Below are 22,087 nucleotides of genomic sequence, written 5' to 3'. Positions count from 1 at the left end.
AAGGGAGACAGAAAACAGGAATCTACAAGCCAGTTAGCTTACCGTCTGTTATAGGTAAGATATCAGAAGCTTTCGTTAAATACATTATAGCAGGGTACTTAGAAAATTATCAAAATTATCTGGTACAGTAAACTAATTTGCCTTGTGAAAGGCAAATCATGCTTGTTCTTTCAGGAAGTAATATATGGAAGTAAACAGTGGATGCACTGCACTTAGAGATTCCCAGAATTTATACAAATGACTTGAATAAAGGGGCTGAGAGTATAGTTGCTAACTTTGCTGAAGGCACAAAAATAGGTAGGAAAGCAAGTTGTAAAGAGGGCAAAAGGAACCTAAAATGGTAAATCTACAGGGTAAGTAAGTGGGAAAAATGAGTGTAATGTGGCAAAGTGGCAGGAAGAATATTGTTTTATCTAAATGGTGAGAGTTTGCTGAGCTCAGAGATGCAGGGAGATCTAGGTGTCTTTGTGTATGAATCACAAATGATTAGCATGCAGGTACAGCAAGTAATTAGGAAAGCTGTTAGGATGTTATCATTTATTGCCAGGGGAACAGAATACAAAATTGCCCTTGAGAATGACCTTAAAATTGGTGTAATGTTAGCTGTGAACAGGAGAAAATGGGTCCACTCTTCTAATAACAAGTTAACAAGGCACAAACGAGACACAGCGAGAGGTGGGGGAGGGCAGACTGTGGAGTAAATCGGAAAGGTGAGCAGGTAGATATTGGTGATTTGGCTGTACTGGAACAGCTTGCCCAGGAGCACGACACGTTCTGGAGCGCAAGTCTTCAGGACTATTCCCAGAATGTTGTTGACACCCTTAGCGTTTGCAATATCCAGTACCTTCAGCTATTTCTTGATATCAGAGTTGAACTGGTTGAAGACTGGCATTTATGATGCTAGGAACCTCTGGATCAGATCATCTATTCAACTCTTCTAGCCAAAGATTGTTGCAAAATTTTCATTAATGTGGGCTCTCGCAGCATTGAAAATGGGGATGTTTGTGGGGGGTGATTTGTGATTTGTTTAATTGTCCACGGTCAATCAAACTGGATGTGGCAGAACTGCAGAGCTTAGATCTGATGTTTTATTTTGCACAGCTCTATCACTTGTTGCTTATGCTTTTTGGCACGCAAGTAGTTGTGTTGTTGACCAGCACAACCTCATTTTCAGGTATACCTGGCACTGCTCTACGCATGCCCTCCTGTACTCTTTATTTAACCAGGGTTGATCCCCTGGCTAGATGGTAGTGGGGATATGCCGAACCATGAGGTTGCAGATTGTGTTGGGAGCATAATTCAGCTGCTGCTGATGGCACACAACGGATGCCCAGGATTGAGTTGCTAGATCTATTCAAAGTCAGTCCTATTTAGCATGGTGATAATACCACACGACACAATGGAAGGTATCCCCAATGTGAAGAGGTACTTGTCTCCACAAGGACTGTACGATGGTCAGTCTTACTGTTAATGTCATGGACAGATGCATATGTGGCAGGCAGATTGGTGAGGATGAGGTCAAGTATCTTTTGCCCTCTCACTGGTTGCCATCACCATCTGCTACAGACTCAGTCTAGCATGTACATCCTTGTAGGTGCTTTAAAATTTCAAGTTGTTGTTGCCCTCTGTTGAACAAGCTAAACTTAACAATCTAAGTTGCAGTACTTTCTCTTCTGTTTTGCCAAGGTTAGACTCTCAGCACACAGAGCTGTGCCAGTAAAGACCTTACACTAGAGTAACTTAAGGGCACAAAATACATTAATTTTCACCTATTTCTCCAGTTTGCACATAGACAAGATTTTACACCTTTATAAACCATTAAACTTCACCTAAGGAAGAGGCTTAGCACCCACTTATCAATGGTAAATACATTGAAAATCTCATCCAATGTAAAAATAAACATCTCCTGTTGCATTAACTTTCCAGGATGAGGTACAAGTTACCTAATCAGGAATTGCCTCAGATGGAGAAAAGAATTTGCATTTATCTATTGCCTCTCATACCCACAGGACATCCCAAAGCCCTTTACAGTCACTTAAAAATTTTCAAAGCATAGGCACTGTTTAAGGCAGGAAAAGTGGAGCTAATTTGTTGTTCGTGGAAGGTCATGATGTGCAATGTGATGATGAATAGATAATTTGCTGTTGTGGTGTTGAACGTGGGATAGGTATTGGCCAGAACACCAGGCATAACTCTCCCGCTCTTCTTCCATGTAGCGTCATAGGATCTTTGTATTGTCCCGAAAGGAGAAATGGGGATATTTTCAAGATGCTGAGGAAGCTCAGTGTTTCAGGCAGAATCAATCGGTAGAGACACAGAGTTAATGATTTGAGACCCATATGAATCTTCAGCAGGGTCCACTTTTCTTCCTCTCCACTGATACTGCCAGACTTATTGACTTTCTCCAGCATTTTCTGATTTCCAGAATTGCAGTATTTTGTTTTGTGATAAATGGGACCTTTATTTAATTCTAAAAGGTAGCACGTTCAACAGTGCAGCGCTTCCTCAGGAAGGATGCTCAATTTTGATTTTTGTGAAGTCCAGGCGAGTGGAGGATCAAACCCACAACCTTCTGACTCTGGAAGCAAAAGTGGTTCAGCAAACATCTAACAGCGGAATGATCTGGAGCTCTTCTCTCCTTCTAAAAAGAAATTATATGGTGGTTAATAGTGAAGACAAAAGCAGGAGAGTCTGGGAAGATATCAGTACACTAATTGGGTGGCAAAAATAATGGCAAATGGAAAATCCAGAAAGTTTAAGGAAATGTACTTGAGAGGACAAACAAGGCAAATGTGTACACAATAAATGGTAAGATTCTTATAAGTGTAGAGAAAGCGAAGCACCTTCAAGTGTATGTGTACAGATCCCTGAAGATAGGAGGTCAGCTAGACAGAATGATCTAGAAGACCTATGGAATATTTTCCTTTATTTGCTAAGGCTTAAAACAGAGGAGCAAGGAGACGCTGGAATTGTTAAACACTAATTAGTCCTCTGCTAAAGTTGAGTACAGTCCAGGTGCCTGCATTACAGGGAGGATATGATCACAATTGAGCATACAGAAGGATTTTGCCAGAGACTGAGAATTTTGGTTATGAGGAAAGATTGGAGAGGTTGGGCTGTTTTCTATGCAATAGAGGATATGAAGGGAAATTTAACTAATGTGTATAAAATGATGATTGACCTAGTCAGAATGCTTAAAAAGGATCTATTTCCTATTGCATACAGATGATAAAAAATGGAGCATAGATTTAAAGTACCTGGTGGAAGGATTAGAAGTGAAGTGAAGGGAATGTTTTGCTAAGAAGTGGTGAGGTTCTAGAATTAGTGCCTGAAATCGTACAACATTTTGAAGTAATATTTGGATATGTAGTTAAGGTGCTATGGACAAAGATTTGAAAGAAGTGATTTGACTGCACTGCTTTATCAACCTGACTAGACAGGATGGATCAAATAGTCTCCCTTTGTCTCATACATTTTCCCATGTTTCAATGTTAACCATAAGAAATAGGAACAGTGTCGAAACAGTCTTTGATGATATGTCAGCATCATTATTATGCATTTCAACACCTTTCCATCCTCTTATGTTGAAATAAACCATGTCGAAGCATCAAATCATATACTATACTGAAAACAGCTGCATATGTGGCCAAGCTTTTAAGTGAAATTGTAAGATTGCCTGAGTAGCCAGTTTGGGATGGCATTTCAATAAGATTTTCAAGGAATGCTGCATCATCAAAACTGTTGTACTTCATTTGAGAGAAAGAACTGTTTGTTCAACAGCCCAGTATATAGGCAGATTTCTAGTGTCCTATTGTTCTCAGTCAAAATGATGTAAAACACGTGAATTGGTCAGCATCTAAGTTGTTTGGAAGATATTGCCTATGACAAAATGGCTGCTATGTTTTACTACACAGCATTTGCTGTTCTTCAAAAATTAAATATATTGTGTGAAACTCTTGTTAAAAGTGTTATAGATATTTAAATATTATTTTGTTCTGGCTATCCACACATTAATATCCTGATAAATGTCAGATCTAAACTTTGCCAACGGTAAAGGAAATAATATCATTGCACATACCAAAAAAGTTACAGGTTGCAACTTTGTTGAGAAGAAAAAAATGGGCTATGCACTTACTTAAAAGGATGTCCTTCATCAGTCTTCTGCACAGCCTGTAACACTGATTTGTAAATTCTGAAGCTGATTGTAGCGGAGAGTGCAGCAAGTGCCAGGTAAGCTATGACACTCACAACGCTGAACTGGGTCAGTGAAAACAATAGAAGAAGCACACTTCCAAAGACAATTCCTGTCTGCTTGATGTCACGCCAGTATAGCAGGTCAATAACTGAGGAGAAAGAAGGAAGAATAAGATAAATCTGCTTCAACAAGATCAGTTATTATGAATAATGAGTACTTCTGGAAAATACTTGGAAGAGTTTATATTTAACCAACTTGGAGTTCTTGAAGCAATAACATGCACTGCGGATAAAGGGCATCCTGTATTTGTATTGTTCATGGATTTTCAAAGGGCATTTGATAAGGTGCCACGTAAAAAGTTATTGCACAAAGTAGGAAATTATGGTATGGGGGTAGTACGGACAGAAGATTGGCTGGCTGGTAGAAAACAGTGTGTATGTATAAATGGTCTTCAGCTGATTTGTAGAATGTGACAAGTGGAGTCCTGCAGGAGTCTGTAATGGGATGCCAGCTTTTTACTATTTGTATCAATGACTTAGGTAAGGGGGTGAAGGCAGTGAAGCTATATTTTAAGTCCACACAATGATAGGTAAGAAAGCATGTTGTAAAGAGGACATAATGGGGTTGCAGGTGGATACAGTCAGATTAGATGATTGGGCAAAAATCCAGCAGATGGAGTATAGTACAGGAAAATGTGAAGTTGTTGACTTTGGCAGGAAGAATTTAAAAAAGCAGTGAATTACTTAAATGGACAATAAGTGCAGAATTTCAAGTTACAAAGGGATCTTGGTGTCCCAGTGTATGAAGCTATAAAATTTTAGTATGTAAGTGCAACAAGTAATTAAGATGACTAATGGAATGCTATCATTTGTTGTGAGAGGTATTGAACATAATGGTAATATTGCTGAGAGGATTTAAATGCACTGGAGGCCATTCGAAGGAGGTTTACTAGATCGATACCTGAATGAGTTGGTTGTCTTATGAGGAAAGGTTGGACAGACTGGGCTTGTTCCTACTTGAAAGGCCCTGAATGGTGTTGACAATGTGGACATGGAAAAGATGGTTCTTTTTGTGGACGTTCCAGACTTACTGTTTAAAAATTAGGTATTGCCCTTTTAGGGCAGAGATGAGGAGAATTATTTTTCTATCAGAGGGTTGTGTGGCATTGGAACTCACTGTCTTAGAAGTCTTTGGAGGCAGGGTCATTAAATATTTTGAATGGGAGGGATATAGATTCTTGCTAGACAAAGGAATCAAAAGTTATCAAGGATGTATGGGAATGTGGAAATTGAAACATAAACATATCAAGCCATCATCTTATTGAATGGTAAACAGGCTTGAATGCCCAAGTGGCCTATTTTTGCTCCTAATTCACATGTTCATATATTCTTAAAATGGGATGCGTTTCGTCAAATTATTTGAATGTCTCATTGGCCTGGGTTGTTTATCTTCTTTGCCTCACCCTGTTCCAACGGTAGAAAATTCATCAGAATACACAAATGTCCACAGGACAAATTATACCTGTGAAAAAAACATGGAGCTTAAAAACAAGCAAAACTTTGATGACTGAAACGTTTAGAGTTGAGAATCCTTTGAAGAATTATGTGAATTATTGCATGTACTGTGTATTTAATCATACCATATGAAAGCATGTAAACAGCCTAGAAAAATTGGACCAACAGCAATATGAAATTATACTTACAAGATGTTTAAACTGGTTTGTAAACAGAAATAACTCTAATGATGAAGCTAATTTACAACTCAGTACAATATGAAATAATTAAATTAAAATTCCAACTCGGTAATTAAGTAGGAAAATAATTACCTTTTCCAAGCAGAGTGTTATGAACAAAAACACAATTCGCTAGTACGTAAAACTGAAGCAGTATAACTGCTAATGGCATTTCATAAATTCTACGTGTGGATAAGTTCATTGAATTAATAAAAACCCAGGCCGCTTGAAGAGTTCAAATAGGCAAAAGCCAGTTGTGTGGTATGAGGTAGCTGTTCTAGATCTATAAGCATTCCTAAACCTAAAACATCGGTACCTAAGTTACCCATAAAGGACATCTGCCACAAATGGGCCATCATTTAATTTGTTTAGATCACCCTACAACCTGTCAACGTTTTCTAAATTATTGATCTGAACATAATTATGCCACCTGTGAAATCAAGAATGGTTCAATTTATCTCCTAATCTAAGTAATTAATCAAACGCAAAGCAGCAACAGCCCAAACACAGAACATTATGAAGTTTCATTAAGCCTTGGCCCATTCAATTTCACTTCAATTAATGAAATTTCATCCAACAGGCTTCTACACTGCACTTCGTTTTCTGGAAAACAAGATATACAGTGTCAACAAGAGTATCATTGAGCAACCTATTGGTTATTTCCTCAAAGACCTTAAGAAGTCATTAAGGTAGGAACTAGATTTTCCAAATCCATACTGGCCTGCACTCTAACTAAATAGTTTTTATCAGATCTGAAATGACTTCCTATATAATGCTTTCTAATCGTTTCCCTATGCGAAGCATTAACTTTATTGAATCCATGAGCCATTAGCTCAAATACAACAGCCCCGTGGGCCCACACTGCTCTGCTTCCTCAGTCTTTTTTAGCACTTGGAGAAACTGAATCAGGCCCACTGGGCGATCACATTTAAACAGCTGAATTGTAGCACTAAGTTCTATTAAGGCAATTCAGGCCAGAACTGCCGAGACCTCAGCAGAAGTTATAATTGATGCATAACTATTAAACTTATTCCATATCTTTATCCGTTTATGTAATTTGCCTTGATAAATCCCTCAAACAGCCACAAGATAACAAGTGAATATCTGCCAATACTAGTACAATAATCAACTACCCTCCTTTCTAGTGCTTTATTTCCAAAACACGTCAAAAGATAGTTGGTGTATTTTGGCAGAATTTGTCTATTTGGGTTGCTTGGTTAACTATACACCTTTAAACAAAATGGACATTGTGATGATCAGTAAACTGACAGATGGACTGGATTTTCATGGAGAAGTCAGGAAGATTGGGTCAGTTAACCTCCTGACCAAAGGACCAATATTCTTTATGATGTGGAAATGCCGGTGTTGGAGTGGGATGGACAAAATCATAAGTCACATGACAACAGGTTATAGTCCAACAGGTTTATTTGAAATCACAGGCTTTCACAGCGCTGCTCCTTCGTCAGGGGAAGTCACCTGATGAAGAAATAGTGCTGCAAAAGCTTGTGATTTTAAATAAACCTGTTGGACTATAACCTGGTGTCATGTGACTTACATTCTTGTTCCCGGCCCCCCCCCCCTCTTTTTTTGGTGGTTGGGGGGGGGGGGGGGGGGGGGGGGGGAGTAGGCCAGTTTGACCACCTGCCTCTACTTACTGGGAAAATGGCCCAGTGGTAGTGATGAACATTGGGCTCTCAAACCCTTAACACCTGCCTATCTTCCATGTCCCCCATTTTTCTCCATTGCTCCCCTCACCCCACCCACCTCACACTTCGGGGAGTGTTATGATCCCAGCTGATGGAGCTACTGGGCAAGTCATCCCAGAATGACAACTCGGTGAGTAGATTTTTTTTGTTGTTTGGTTATATAATGTAGTGGTCAGTCACTGAAATGCATGGTTTCAGATTTTCTTTACCAATAGAACAGAAGCTTATTACGCAAATTAAGATTTTTTAGGAAAAAAAAGCTTTTAAACGTAGAAGACAATTATAAAGATCTCAAAACATGCAGCCAAACAAAATCTTAATCTGCTCCCTCACACTACTTGCTACAGAAGCTTAAGTCCAAAGAAATTATATCCTATCTCAACTCCATAAGTTTCTACTTAACTGACTCCTCACAGTTCCTTTGCAAGGACTGAGGAAACGATACTATGAGCATTTGGAAATTTGTCTTTTCACAAATCTGATGACTAGAACTGAGAAAGTTTATTCAATGTGCAGATTTCTAAACAAACTTTACTGGAAGATTTACAAACTAAACCTTTCTGTTAAGGTGATATGATCTCTGAATTGCCCTGAACTCCTTCTAGGAAAACATCTCATCTTGCTTCTAAACTTAACCCTGGTGTCTTCTAGACTGAATAAAAAAAACTTGATCAATCCTCGATTCTCTGAAACAAAACAAATGACATTCAAAGCTTACCCTATCTGTCCTAAACATTTTTCCAGTAACACCACTGGAGTCTGCTGTTACCTGCTTTCTCAGGTATATAATTAAGTCACTGTACTCTGACCTTGCTTTTCTTTTTAGGAAGCCCTTCACAAAAGTAACTAGTACCTACCTGGCTCCTTTAATAAATTTGCATTGCAACAGATCTTAGCATGTCTGAAATGGATATTTATGAAATAAACTTCTATCAATCTAATCTTATATAAATTTTCTAGTTACAGCACATGGACTGCAATGGTTCAAAGCAGCAGCTCACCACCATCTTCTCAAAGGCAACCATGGAATAGGCAATAAATGTTGGCAAAGTCCACATCCCATGAGTGAATATATAAAAAAAACACACACCACACTGGAAAAAAAATAAAAAAACACTAAAGCCCCAGGAGTGGTAAATCTATTGTAGAGCAAAAGTTTCATTTCACTAAAGATATCTAAACAGCTAATGTTTTACAGACCTCTTGAAATTGACAATTAAAATATCTATACTGCTCCTAGCTGAGGTAGGTGTTTCTGGAGCTTTTCAAACTCAGGCTAGCAATCACGACAGATGCAACTATAAACAAACTGTTGGAAACATAATTTTTTTAGTTTTTTTTATATAACTGTAAATCACAGATTCCATTGAAATCGAAAAAAACAATTCTTTCTCAGCTACATCAGATGCCCTGTCAATCAGAGCAGTCCAGGTGCAGTCGTTTTTCTCAAGCGAGCACCCCTGAAGGTTTTCTCTTTATTTTAAAATTATTTCAGGTGTTTAAATCACTTCAAACTATCGCAGTGATCTAAAGTAGTGTTTTATTCAATTTTCAGCACCTAAGAACAGTCTTCCCACCCATTCACTGTATTTTCTAACTTACCTGTAAAGATATGAGATGGAGTCATATAATCGATCACTGCATTGAAGATATTTATTTATCAGATAAAACTGTTATAAAGGTACCTTCTCTTACTCATTCCTTGGCATTTGTTGAATGGAAATTCTTTCATAAAAATGTAAAATTTCAGCTGAGAATCAAGTATACACCATACATGTTTACTATATGTTCCATTTTGTTTATGATTGTTCCTCATGTAAGTTGTCACACCTAGTAAGTCAGTAGGCAACAACCATGTCAAATTCAAACAAAGGAATTTTCCCTGATGGCTCTTATAGACTGACACATCTTTCTGCAATGTTACTCTTATTACAAAAAATCAGGAGTCTCTTCCTGCCACCTTGAAAGAAAATTCACTTTGATTCTGTGGTAGCCTTAATATTCCTCTCTGTGGAAACTCGACAATGCCCACTTCATAGGTTCTATGGGAAGGGAAAAGGGGCAGAGAACCATCTCCATGACCGTTCAAATCTTCTGCAAATTGGTGGAAAACAAGCAATGTATTTGTGTCTGCAACAAAGATATAGCAAACATACCCATGAGAATAGGGTGGGAAAGCCTGATCTCAATCCTTCTGTCTCAAATTACCATTAGAATAGCTAAAAAATGTCCATTCTTCCTAGGACTCCAATTGCAGCTCTGATCCTTTCTCAATTCCATAGTGAACCAAGGTTGAAATCAATCAATGCAGCAAGTTAGGGCTCTTGTTGAGCAATAGTAGTGTCCCTGCCTCTGAGCTATGAGCCCTGGATTCAAGTCTAACCTGTTCCAGGCATGTATAATTACAATCCTAGACAAGTCAGTTAAAAATGTCTAGCCACCCAGTTTAAGCATATGGCAGCCTTGGCTAAAGCATATCTGATAACTCCAGCTGTCCCATCAAGGGAAGAGAAGGGGCAAGGAATGAAATGCGACCATTGTTCCTATGAGTATAAATCTATGGTACCAGTTTAAAAGGACTTCTGTAATTTAAAATTCTCCTTAATGTAACTTTATGAATGTTACTTTAAGGTATTTAAAATGAACCTGTAGTGATTGTAACGAGGTCAGTGAGGTGGACCTCATAGAATATGAGTTCCCTGATTGGCACTATTAATCTGGTCCAATCAGGAAGCCCTGGCTGACAGAGAAGAACAGGAGTGTCAGAAATCCTATTCACTCAGAGCTGGCTCTGAGGGAGCTGGATCAATGTCAAGGACTCTCCACGTGTGAATAAAGGGTGACTTAGTGACAGGATACGAGCGTCTGTAGAGCTATTTCAGTGGCGACAAGATTGGGATTAATGATGTAACCGTGCAAAACCACCTACTAGCTGAAGCCCTACTGGACTTCAAACAGGCACTACAACTGGCTTTATCTTTGGAAAATGCAGCAAGTGGAGCATATGAGTGTTGCAGGGTATTCCAATGGAAGTGGGCACCCTCGCCAGTCTGACTAAGCTTGGGGAACACCACTTGAGTGAAGGCAAATGCATAGCCTCACTCAGGACATATCCTGAACAGAAGAACTTTAGGTCAGCCCACAGAAAAACCCCAAAACAAAGCCAAGCCTGGGTCATACAGTTAAAATTTTTGTCAGGATCCAGGCCAGCAAACCATTTAGTTGCAGGTGGTATGTGGATTCGACGCAGCAAAAAAGTCCCACTGGACCTAAATTGTGTAAGAGAACTCAAAGGCCATTATCCAGGAGAGTGCACACCCTTAAATTTCACCTACATTTGGATGTGACAATTAAATTGCTTAGCAACACCCAAATCAGGACCAATCAAAATAAACATTGGTTAAATGGTTAGTGGTTTTAATGGAGATCAATACCAGCGCAAACATTTCAGTGACCACAGAACCAGTCTAAAACAAAATTTGATCTGGACTCCAACCCTTAAGTTTGCACAAGACCTCGGCTAGACTGAGAACCTATACCAGGGAACCTTTACAGATTAAGGGTACAACTTTTTTCCGGTCTCTTATGAGAAGTAGCTGATTAAGATATCATTGATTGTAGTAAAAGTCTCCGGTCCAAGCTTAATGGGGTGAAATTGTTTGAGAAAGATTCACTTAGACTGTAGTCTAGGGAATATCAGGGAGCCAAGGCCACCTGGCATGTTGACCAGGAAGCAATTCCACGATTCTGCAAGGCCAGCCTGGTGCCATTTGACTTACAGGCAAAAGTAGAGGCAGAAATCAGAGGGCTGGAAAGTGAAAGACTCATCAAACCAGTCTAGTTTGCAGCATGGGCAGTACTGGTTGTACCTATTGTGAAGTCGTTCATCTTTGTAGGGTTTTTAAACAAACAGGAAACCGCTTTTTGCAGCTGGATAAATACCCAGTTCCTTGAATACAAAACTGGCAGAGGATGCCGTCCTTCACAAAGCTGGACATGAGCCATGTGTTCCAACAATTGCAGTTACATAAGGATTTCCAGACGTATGCTACAATTAATACCCATAAGGGTTTGTACCAATATATGAGATTGTCCTTTGGGCTATTGTCAGCCTGTGCAATTTTTCAGCGGATGACGGAGAACATTTTACAAGATCTACTCCAGGGTGCCATTTTTCTAGATGATGTGCTAATAACAGGGAAGACCAATAAGCAGAACATGGGCATAGTCCTTAGATGTTTCTCCTAGGCCGATATAAAAACATAGGAACCAGGAGCAGGAGTAGGTCACCAGGCCCTTTGAGTCCACTCCGCCATTCAATAAGATCATGGCTAATCTTTTCGTGGCCTCAGTTCCACTTACCCACCCTCTTATCACCACCTTTAATTTCTTTACTAATCAAAAAATTGTCTGTCTTAGCTTTCAAAACATTCAATGAGGAAGCCTCAACTACTTCACTGAGCAGGGAATTCCACAGATTCACAACCCTTTGGGTGAAGAAGTTCCTCCTTAATTCAGTCCTAAATCTGCTCCTCCTAATTTTGAGGCTATGCCCTCTAGTTCTATTTTCACCCACCAGTGAACCCATCCTCCCCACTTCTGTCTTATCTATTCCCTTCATAAGTTAATATGTTTCTATAAGATCCCCCGTCATTCTTCCAGATTCCAATGATTATAATCCCAGTCTACTCAGTCTTTCCTCATATGTCAATTCTCTCAACTCCAAAATCAACCTAGTAAATCTCCTGTGCACCCCCTCCAGTGCCAGTACATCTTACGTCTTAGAAGGGAAAAATGTGTGTTCCAGGCATCCTGAGTGACCTACTTGGGCTACAGAGTCAACAAAACCAGGTTACACCTGTTGGAAGATAAAGTGAGGGCAATCAAAAGGTGTCCTGACTCCCACCTCTGTATCGGAGCTTAGGTCTTTCCTTGGGCTGGTGAATTATTACAGAAAGTTCATACATAACCTGGCAACTATCCTGGCACCTTTGCATCAACTCTTTAAAAAAGGGTCAGCCCTGGAAATGGTCAAGTAGCCAAGCCACAGCTTTCAGGGAAGTGAAGAAACAGCTATCATCCTCTAAGGTGTTGACACACTGTGATCTCAAGCAACTATTTGTAATAAAAACGGACCACAAACCCCTGCTAAATCTACTTAAAGAGGACAAGGCAGTGCCACCCATAGCTTCAGGCTGAATTCAATGGTGGGCTCAAATACTAAGGGTGCATATAATTACAAGTTAGAACACCGTCCAGGAGGCCAAGTAGCAAATGTAGTTGCATTAAGCCACCTCCCGCTGGTAGATACACCACTGGTGACAATATCAGACTTTGGACACAAAGATTTGAACCTGGCAAAACTCAAACAGCTGGTGGTGATGGGGGAAACCAAAGGGCCATCACAACCCGAACTGAAACCTTTCTGGACTTAGAAACCAGATCACAGAAGGGGATGGCATATTATGGGGAGCAAAATTGATTGTCCCAAGGAAAAGGTCACCACCAGATACTGGCTTAACTCCAGGGTCATCCTGAGTTTTCCAAAATGAGGATGTTGGTGGGAGTTATATCTGGTTCCCAGGATTGGATGCAGACATCGCCGCATTGGCAATGCCCAGAGTGCTAAGAAGGACAAAAATTACTGCCGATAGCTCCCCACATTCACGGGAATGGCCAGACAAACTTGGGTTACACGTCGCCTATGCAGGTCTTATCATGGGCTCAATGTTCTTAGTCATTGTGGACACCCAGTCAAAGTGGCTGGATAGAGTTCATTTGTCAAACACGGAGACGACAATAGAAAAACTGTGTACATCTTTTGCGATACACAGACCTCCAGAAGTTGGTCACAGGTAACAGGTCATAGTTTACCACAAGGAATTTGAGTATTTCCTAAGGACAGCTCCATACCATGCATCAACCAATGGTCTGGCAGAAAGAGCAGTCCAAGCTTTGAAGGCAGGCTTAAAGAAACAGCCTGCAACTTCACTAAATACCAGACGATCCTAGTTCCTATTTGATTATAGGACCATCCCTGATGCGACTACAGCGATAGCTCCAGCAATGTTGCTAATGGGTAGAAGAATCCGCACCAGGTTAAATCTGATCTTCCTAGACCTGCGGGCGGCCAGGGGTTTGTGAAACAGCATCAGGAACATCAAGACTCCACTAAGAGAGACAGTTTACTTTAGGGGACAAAGTTTACTGTAGGAACCAATGGAATGGGTAAGAGGCATGGTCGATGCGAGGTCAGGTCTAGTGACATATAAATTTTGGGTGGGCGCAACGGACCTGAACAAGCATGTGGACCATATAAAAGCTGCAAACTCACAAACGGGATGGGAGCAAAACGTGCTTGGCTCCTCGACAGCCTTTCTGACTGTTCTGGATCCCATGGGTACGCCCTCTCCATTGAGCATTGAAGATATCTCAGAATCTGAGATGGACATGGCGGATGTCGTTGCCTTGACACCTTTGCCACCTGAATACCTATTGTTTGTAAAGACTTTGTGTAGGTGTTCCTAACAACTTCATCTACCGATACCTGGCAAATAAGCAATACCAAGAAGACAGTGTATGCTCCAACACACTGGCCATCCTACCCTATGTTAGAAACACATCAGAACTGACTACAAGACTCCTACAACCTCTTGGAATAAGGATAGCACACAAACCAATATCCACACTTCACCAGCTACTCTCGAAGACAAAAGACCCCATGCCCACAACGAGCAGGACAAATGTGATACACAAAATACCATGCAGCAACTGCGAGAAGCAATACATAGGACAGACGGGCAGGAAACTCGCCAACAGGATACATGAACACCAACTCGCAGCAAAACAGCACGACCCACTCTCCCTCGTTTCTATTCACTCCAACATAGAAGGACATCAGTTTAACTGGGACTATGTAACAGAACTAGGACAAGTAAAACAAAGACAAGGACGAGAATTCCTGCAAGCCTGGTTTTCAACCACTGATACCATAAACAAAAATGGTGAAATACACCCCATCAACATACCGCTATGGAGTGAAACCAGAAACAGAACTACCCATACCCAAACAGAACTACAGACCAGACCATATAAATTCGGAACGGAACAGAACAACAGCGCTTCAATGGAGGCTAGACAGCACTGAAGATGTCACCTTGAAGGGAGGCAAAACGTTTGCATGAAAACGAGTCAGCTCGGCAAACCAACCAACAACTCTATCTTGCCTAAAGTATACTCTCAGTTCTGCAGTAGACCTGAATCCAAAACCAATTAGTATCATCAACTAAGGAATTGCAACCAAAATGAAGCTTACAACAGTCACCTACCAATATGTACGTGTTGCAAATATATATATACTTACTGCAATCTGAGCTGCTTAAAGTTTTCTTTTGCATCTTTCAGTAACATTATGAATGGCACTGGCAGAGTTCCAAGAGGCTGTTGTTTGCCTCTAAAGAAGGAAACAATGACCGGCAGTAGGAAAGCTAATTCCTTCATCTTAAGAGTAATTCAGTTATCACTGAAGGCATGTTGGGATAAAAAAATGAAGTAAAATAGATTCATGCAGAAAAAGGGGGGAGATCAGTCTACTTGATTGATTTTAATGTCATACCAATAATAACATTTCATACAAGCAATAACAAAACCACCGTAATGAATGTCTGATATGAGCAAGGTATTTTCCTAAAGTTTGATATGTAACCGTCCTTTTGTCTTTTCAAGGTTCATTTTCACAACGTACCTGCAAACTAAATTATGGTGCTCCCTGTTGACAAATACTTTCTTGTTTGATATGGTAATGCTTGGACTAACTGTTATATGACTATTAGAAATAAAATTAGACACAGCTGCATTCTTTCTGGTGACTTCATTTTTAGCAGTTAAAAAACAAGTTCAATGTTAAATGAGTCAATCTTTGTTGAAATCCATACAAAACAAAAGAACATGTATTTAAACATTACTTTTAAATTGTACTTTTGTCTGGATGCTGAGAGCTTAGCTAATAAAACCAAATTAAAATGTGTCCCACTGCCTAATTATCCATTGTAAGCATGCATTCAGCCATCTGCTGTCTGTGGAATCTCCTAACCTGTGGGATAGACAATTAATCACAAAGCAATGCACAAAATGTGTAAAAGAGGCTTTTCAGTTCACCAAACATAACTTCCTTATAACAGTTGGACTTTAGTTGAGCAGAGATTATACATGGTACTCACAATAATCCTGTGTCTGAGGCAGCAACATTTGTTAAACCAAGCTCTTGGAAATAAAGGCTACTTGCCACAAAAGACAGAAACTCTATGAATTTAAATTAAGAGCTTCACAAATGCCTTCCGTTACAGAACATCTATAACTTCCCATGGTGGAGAACCTTTTAACAAGAATTATGGCACACAGCAAATAATTCTCCATTTTAACAAAATGAATGAACTTTTTTTATGAGACAAATGCCAGACATTGAGACTGCTTTAATTTTTCAAGAGAAAAAAATATGCAGGTAAGTATTATTTTCAATGTTTTGATCAACCTGCACCTTGTGTTTTCTGAAGGATTTGATCACCTCTACAAATGTGCAGTGTCGTAAGTACTGTAACATAGAAGGATGCATTGCTGGTTCCTACAATTAGCAACCCACCAGATCATTGCAAAGTTTTTTTTTAAACTTGCTGAATTGCAAATTTGTCCTATTAAAAATGTTGATATTTATACCATGTTTAGCAATGGTTATTTAAAGCTTGCCTAGTTAAGAGCCAAAGTCAAGTATTTACTAAGGACATAGTGCTCAGACTTCCTGAATTCAGTGGTAGAGCTGAAATCAAGAATTGCCCCACAGTGGGGGAAGATAAAGTTTTGTATGTATGAAGATGAACATAAACTGCACACAAAATTCTAATCCATGGTTATGGATGGGCACACCCACTAGCTATCCAAGAAGCAGTTTAGAAGTATGACTAGGGATTTACCAGTTTAACCCGAGAACTCTATCCAGGTGCCAATGATGGCTCAGTGGATCCCATGCTTGCTAAATACAGGTGAAGATTCTGATGTAATTACCCTGAAGATGTAAAGCTGGAGAGGTAATCAAATCATAAGGGATCAAAGTCCTTCATACTGTACAGCATCCGAAGCAACAGCATTTTTTTTTTCCAGAGCTTTGGCCTATTAATGATCTTTGCCCATTGGATCGTTGTTTTAATTTTCCACCAGCAAGAAGCCTTTATCGCCTCTCTATGGAAACCTGCCTTCACACTAAATATTACAGGCTCCACATATATTAGCAGCATTCTAAGTTTCAATGAGACACCACGCCTGACCCCGTCCAATCCTTCTAAACTCTGCTGAGTACAGACTCGGAGTCCTTAACCACTCCTCATATGACGTCCTTCAATCCCAGGATTATTTGTCTAAACTTCCAATGGAACACCTCCAAAGCCAGCATATCCTTCCGTATATATGGGGCCTAAAACTGGTCACAATATTCCAAATGCAGTCCAACCAGAGCCTTATACAGCCTTGGCAATACATTTCTGCCCCTGTATTCAAACCCTCTTGAAATGAATGCTAACGTTACATTCACCTACCTAACTGCAAACCAAACCTGCAGGTTAATCTTAAGACAATCCTGAACGAGGATTCCTAGTCCCATTATGCTTCAGATTTCCGAAGCCTTTCCCCATTTAGAAAATAGCCTTATAAACAGAGATCCTTATATACAGAGATAGTAGGAACTGCAGGTGCTGGAGAATCTGAGATAAAAGAAGGGTCTAGGCCCGAAACGTCAGCTTTCCTGCTCCTCTGATGCTGCTTGGCCTGCTGTGTTCATCCAGCTCTACACCTTGTTAACCTTATATACAAATAGTCTTTGCCAGTCTTAATACAGGAACAAAAATGAAGTTGCTGGAAAAGCTCAGCAGGTCTGGCAGCATCTGTGAAGGTAAAAACAGAGTTAACATTTTGGGTTCGGCTTTATTTAATACAGAATTTGTTATGGCGCCAGCAGAATTCTTATAAGGCAGGTGCCGCAGTAGTAAATAAACTGGGAAACCCTGATCGAAGGAACAAACTGGACATGATTCAGCTAACTTAACTTTTTTATAACGAGGGTATTGACATTCCGGGCATAAAGCAAAATTTAAAAAAAAGCAGTAGCCCATTACAGTGAATCTACACACACTGTGATACAAAAACAGTTGGCTGACATTCTCAGGACATGCTGTTATCTTTTAGAAAGTTCGGTCATTTTGTTGAGTCTCAGTCAGGTAATGGGCCAAAGATTTCAGCACACTAAGTGGGCCAGAGGAGTTTTGTTTCCACAGACTGCAGTTGAGAGTTGAGAGTGCAAGCAAACCTCTGAATCCTCTGAACTCCTTCAAATGCTTTCATTTTAGCAGATGAGGAGAGAGGGGCAGGAGATTGTTGTGCCTTCAGGCCATCTGACACTCTTTGGTGGATGTGGCACTACAGTGGTTGGCTAGGAAAGATGTTGCAGAGATCTCCTATGCATAGAACACTTTCTCTCAATTCTGCAGTACTGGTCCATTTTCCAAGCCCAGTTTTCAATCCATTTCAAGTCAAATAGTATTTTGAGAGAGTTTATTGGGTCCATACCAACAAGTTTTCATGTCCACCATTTAAGAGCAATTCACCTTCTGGAGTAATTGGAGGTTAGGGAATTGGGCTAAGGACAAAAGAGGGTGGAGAAACTGTTCTTCAAGAGGACAGTGAAGTAACAAAGTCCAGAAAAAGGCATGCAAATTTACATGTTGCAACAAAATGAAATCCCCAGGGCTTGATGAGATATATTCCACACTGCTATGGGAGGCAAGGGAAGAGATTGCTTGGGCGCGGGCGGATATATTTAATACCTAGCTGGCCACAGGTGAGCTGCCAGATGACTGGCGGATTGAAGATTTTGGAGATTCACCAGAATTTTGCTTATGATAAAAAGTCTCAGTTAAGAGAAGAGACTGGATAGGCTGGGTTTGTTTTCCTTGGAGCAGAGGAGGTTGAGGGCAGACTTGATTGAGGCACACAAAGTTATGAGAGACATAGAGATCAGAGGGCTGGTGAGGAGCGAATGGTTTACATGAAATCACAGAAACTCTCTTTTTCACCCAGAGACTGGTAGAAATATGGAATATGCTGCCTGAGAGGGTGGTGGAGACAGATAAACTTGCAACATTCAAGCAGGATCTGGATGAGTACTTAAAATGCCAGGGCATAGTGGGCTATGGACGAAGTGCAGGTAAATGGGATTAGTGTAGTTTGGTGTTTGTTAGTCAGCATAGACATGGTGGGCTGAAGGGCCTGTTTCTATGCTGTATGACTCAATGACTATTAAATTAAAAATACGTGAAAACCACATGTTGGATCATTTCAATACAGTGGTCATCTCCATGACACCCCCCACACTAGTGCCCTGCAAGGTTGCGTATTCAGCCCCTCACTGCAGTCGGTTTTGCTATAACGCTGTTTCAATGCAAATTGGCTTTAACGTGTTTGAATGATTTAGACTGTTATTTGTAGAACGCGAACTTTCCTTACCTGTATCATGTCTAATGCGATTCCGGCCCCATGAATTTAAATGATGCGGCTATTGCATGATTTTCTTTATAAGGCAAGATCGCACAAGAACAGAGCTATTGCATTATACCAGAACCAACTATATATTCTTTATACACTCACGACTGTGTGGGAAAATTCTGCTCTACTTCATTTACAAGTTTGCTGATGACACCACTGTAGTGGGTCAGATTTTAAACAATGACAAGCTAGAGTACAGGAAAGAAGTAGAGAACTTAGTGGCATGGTGTAGAGACAACAATTTCTCCCTCAATGTAAGCAAAACGAAGGAGCTGGTCATCCACTTCAGGAAGCTGAGTGGAGGACTCACTCCTTTCTGCATCAATGGTGCTGAGGTGGAGATGGTTGACAGCTTCAAATTACTAGGAGTAAATATCACCAACAACCTGTCCAATCCAACCAATCCATTCACATCGAAACTACAGTCAAGGAAGCACACCAATGCCTCTACTTTCTCAGAAGGCTAAGGAAATCGGCATGTCCACAATGACTGTTACCAATTTTTATAAGATGCATATAGAAAGCAATCCAGCCTGGGATATATTTCGTCAAGTGCTGGGGATTTCATTTTGTTGCAACATGTAAATTTGCACTGCTGTGTCTGGGCTTCGTTACTTCAATATTCTCTTGAAGTAACGTTTCTACACCCTCTTTTGTCCTTAGCCCTATTCCCTTGTGAACACAGCCCAGTCCATCACGCAAACCAGCCTTCCTTCCATTGACTCCATCTATATTTCCCGCTACCTCATGAATGCGGCCAACGTAATCAAAAACCCCTCCCACACCAGTTATACCCTCTTCCACCCTATTCTGACTGTCAGAAGATATAAAAGTTTGAAAACACGTACCAATAGATTCAAGAACAGCTTCTACACTGCTGTTATCAGACTTTTGTCCTGACCTCATATTAAAGTTGATCTTTCTCTGCACATTCTCTGCAGCTGCAATACTATTTTCTGCATTCTGTTGAATTAAGCTGATGTACTTATGTAAGGTACAATTTGCCTGGATAGCACGCAAAACAATACTTTTCACTTTTGTCAGTACATGTAACAATAATAAATCCAAACAAATCAAATAGACAGTGGATATATTCCCTCATATCAATTCTGACTCATTAGCTGCTCACGGTAGATTGGTAATTAATTCAGATACCTCAACAACAACACCACCACGACCACATAGTACCTTTAGTGTAATAAAAGTTAAATGGCTCTTGTCCTTATAAAGAGAAGCTCCTCACCACCAAATGTTGCTGGTCCACTCAGGTGGTGGCAGCACCACTAGTCATGTCCAATGCAGAGGCTATCTTCAAAAGGTGGGTAAGTGATATTGGGTGTTCACTTGGGCAAAGTAGACAGGCCCAGTCAATAAAGGCAGGGGCTTTGGTGGGCCCGAACTGGCAAAATGCATGCTGTGCTGAAGTGAAGGCCATACTCGGCCACTTTAGTGGCTCAGTTGGGCTCCCTACCAGCAGCACATCTGTCAGATATTCCACCACTTGCAAAAAGGCATAATGGCAAGAAGCCATGAATGTGCTTCTGATGCTTTCTTGTGCTATTTTGACAACCTTTGTACCTCTCAGCTTGTCAACAGTCTGGCTCTCCCACACACAATGTAACTTGCTGAACATTTCCAGCATTTTCTGTTCTCGTTTGGACTTTCACGTTCTGTAGTATTTTGCCGTGTTATATTGTCCTCTAGACTACAATGCAAAAAGTAAAAGCCACAAAAAAATAAAAATTCAAAATTAAATTTCGAAGCAAAATCATGCCATATCGCACTGCAATTTAACTGATCACACCTTTGTGCATTTCCTTAGTGCCCACATTCTGTACGCCTTTGCCTGTTCTGGCACTCCTGTGCAATATCACTCCAGTGACTGCAGCAAGGCTGGTGAGCTTCCAGTGCAGAAGACTGCAAGTGGTCGTATCAGATAATCTCAATCAGCTCTGGATCTTGAAGTCCCAGCTCTGAACTACACAATCTTAGCATGAGCAGCAGCTGCTAACAGTGGCTGGTGGAAAACAGGAGATGCACAGACACAACGGCATGGGTGGGAGGATAAATGTGGTCTTCCTGAGAGAGAACAGCAGATCCGCGCTCAATTGAATCACTGCCACTTCTTAGGACCTGCACTTCAGCAACCCACAATATGTTGGGGGACAGGCTGCTGGATTGCTGAGACACCGTGCAGATCCCTTGAACACTAATGCACAGCCATGATGAATGCAATCTGAGTTTGTATAACAGGACCCTAAACTTGCAAGACACCAGTCTGTGCTTCCACAATAGCACTCAGAGATTGTACAACTTGCTGTTCATGCTGCACTGGAATCTAGTACACTGGCCTTCAGATGCTATATCACAACAGGGTCCCAAATTCTCAGAGTGCAGTTGGCCAACATTTCTATAATGGAAAAAAAATGGGCTCCAATTTGTGTGCGAACCCTCTGATAAGGTGATGCCATATTTTGCCATTTTCCTTTATACTAGTTGAAGGCTTACAGCAGGTTTTGTAACCAAACAGATATTTTACTGTGTATAAGAGTGTTATTGTACAGGCTGGCCTGTGGAAAAGCTCATCCAAGCCCACTGCAGCATGACACGTATGATTTTCACTTTTTGGTGAGCTGGCACCTGTGCTGTCCTTGACTCACCATGTGTAGATTTTGCCTCTGTTCTATCCTTTGCCTTACATACAATGTTGGTATCTGAGTTGGTAACTGCAAGTGTGAAATCGACTGACTATACAACTTCATCTTACTGTCTTCTTGCTACAATTTCTCTGTCAGGCCATTCGGTTCTTCCATTTCCAGAAGCAGAAAGTGAGCAGGGTGAGACTGTAGAGCAGGGAAACAGGTAAAA

The 22,087-nt window shown here is 40.5% G+C and overlaps 1 protein-coding gene across 6 annotated transcripts in view; it reads right to left on the bottom strand.

Moving 5' to 3' along the window:
* Positions 1 to 22,087, bottom strand: part of rtn1a (reticulon 1a) — a 174,559-nt gene that overhangs the window by 10,774 nt on the left and 141,698 nt on the right. For all 6 annotated transcript variants that reach the window (XM_020529168.2, XM_048600249.1, XM_048600250.1 and 3 more), the window contains one exon: positions 4,136 to 4,343. In XM_020529168.2, coding sequence (XP_020384757.1) covers positions 4,136 to 4,343 — 208 coding nt within the window. The remainder of the gene's footprint in view (positions 1 to 4,135; positions 4,344 to 22,087) is intronic.

This window comes from Rhincodon typus, chromosome 8 (genome assembly GCF_021869965.1).
Source record: "Rhincodon typus isolate 14 chromosome 8, sRhiTyp1.1, whole genome shotgun sequence".
NCBI lineage: Eukaryota > Metazoa > Chordata > Chondrichthyes > Orectolobiformes > Rhincodontidae > Rhincodon > Rhincodon typus.
The sequence above is the reverse complement of the archived record's forward strand: the minus strand, read 5'-3'. Positions and strand labels throughout refer to the sequence as shown.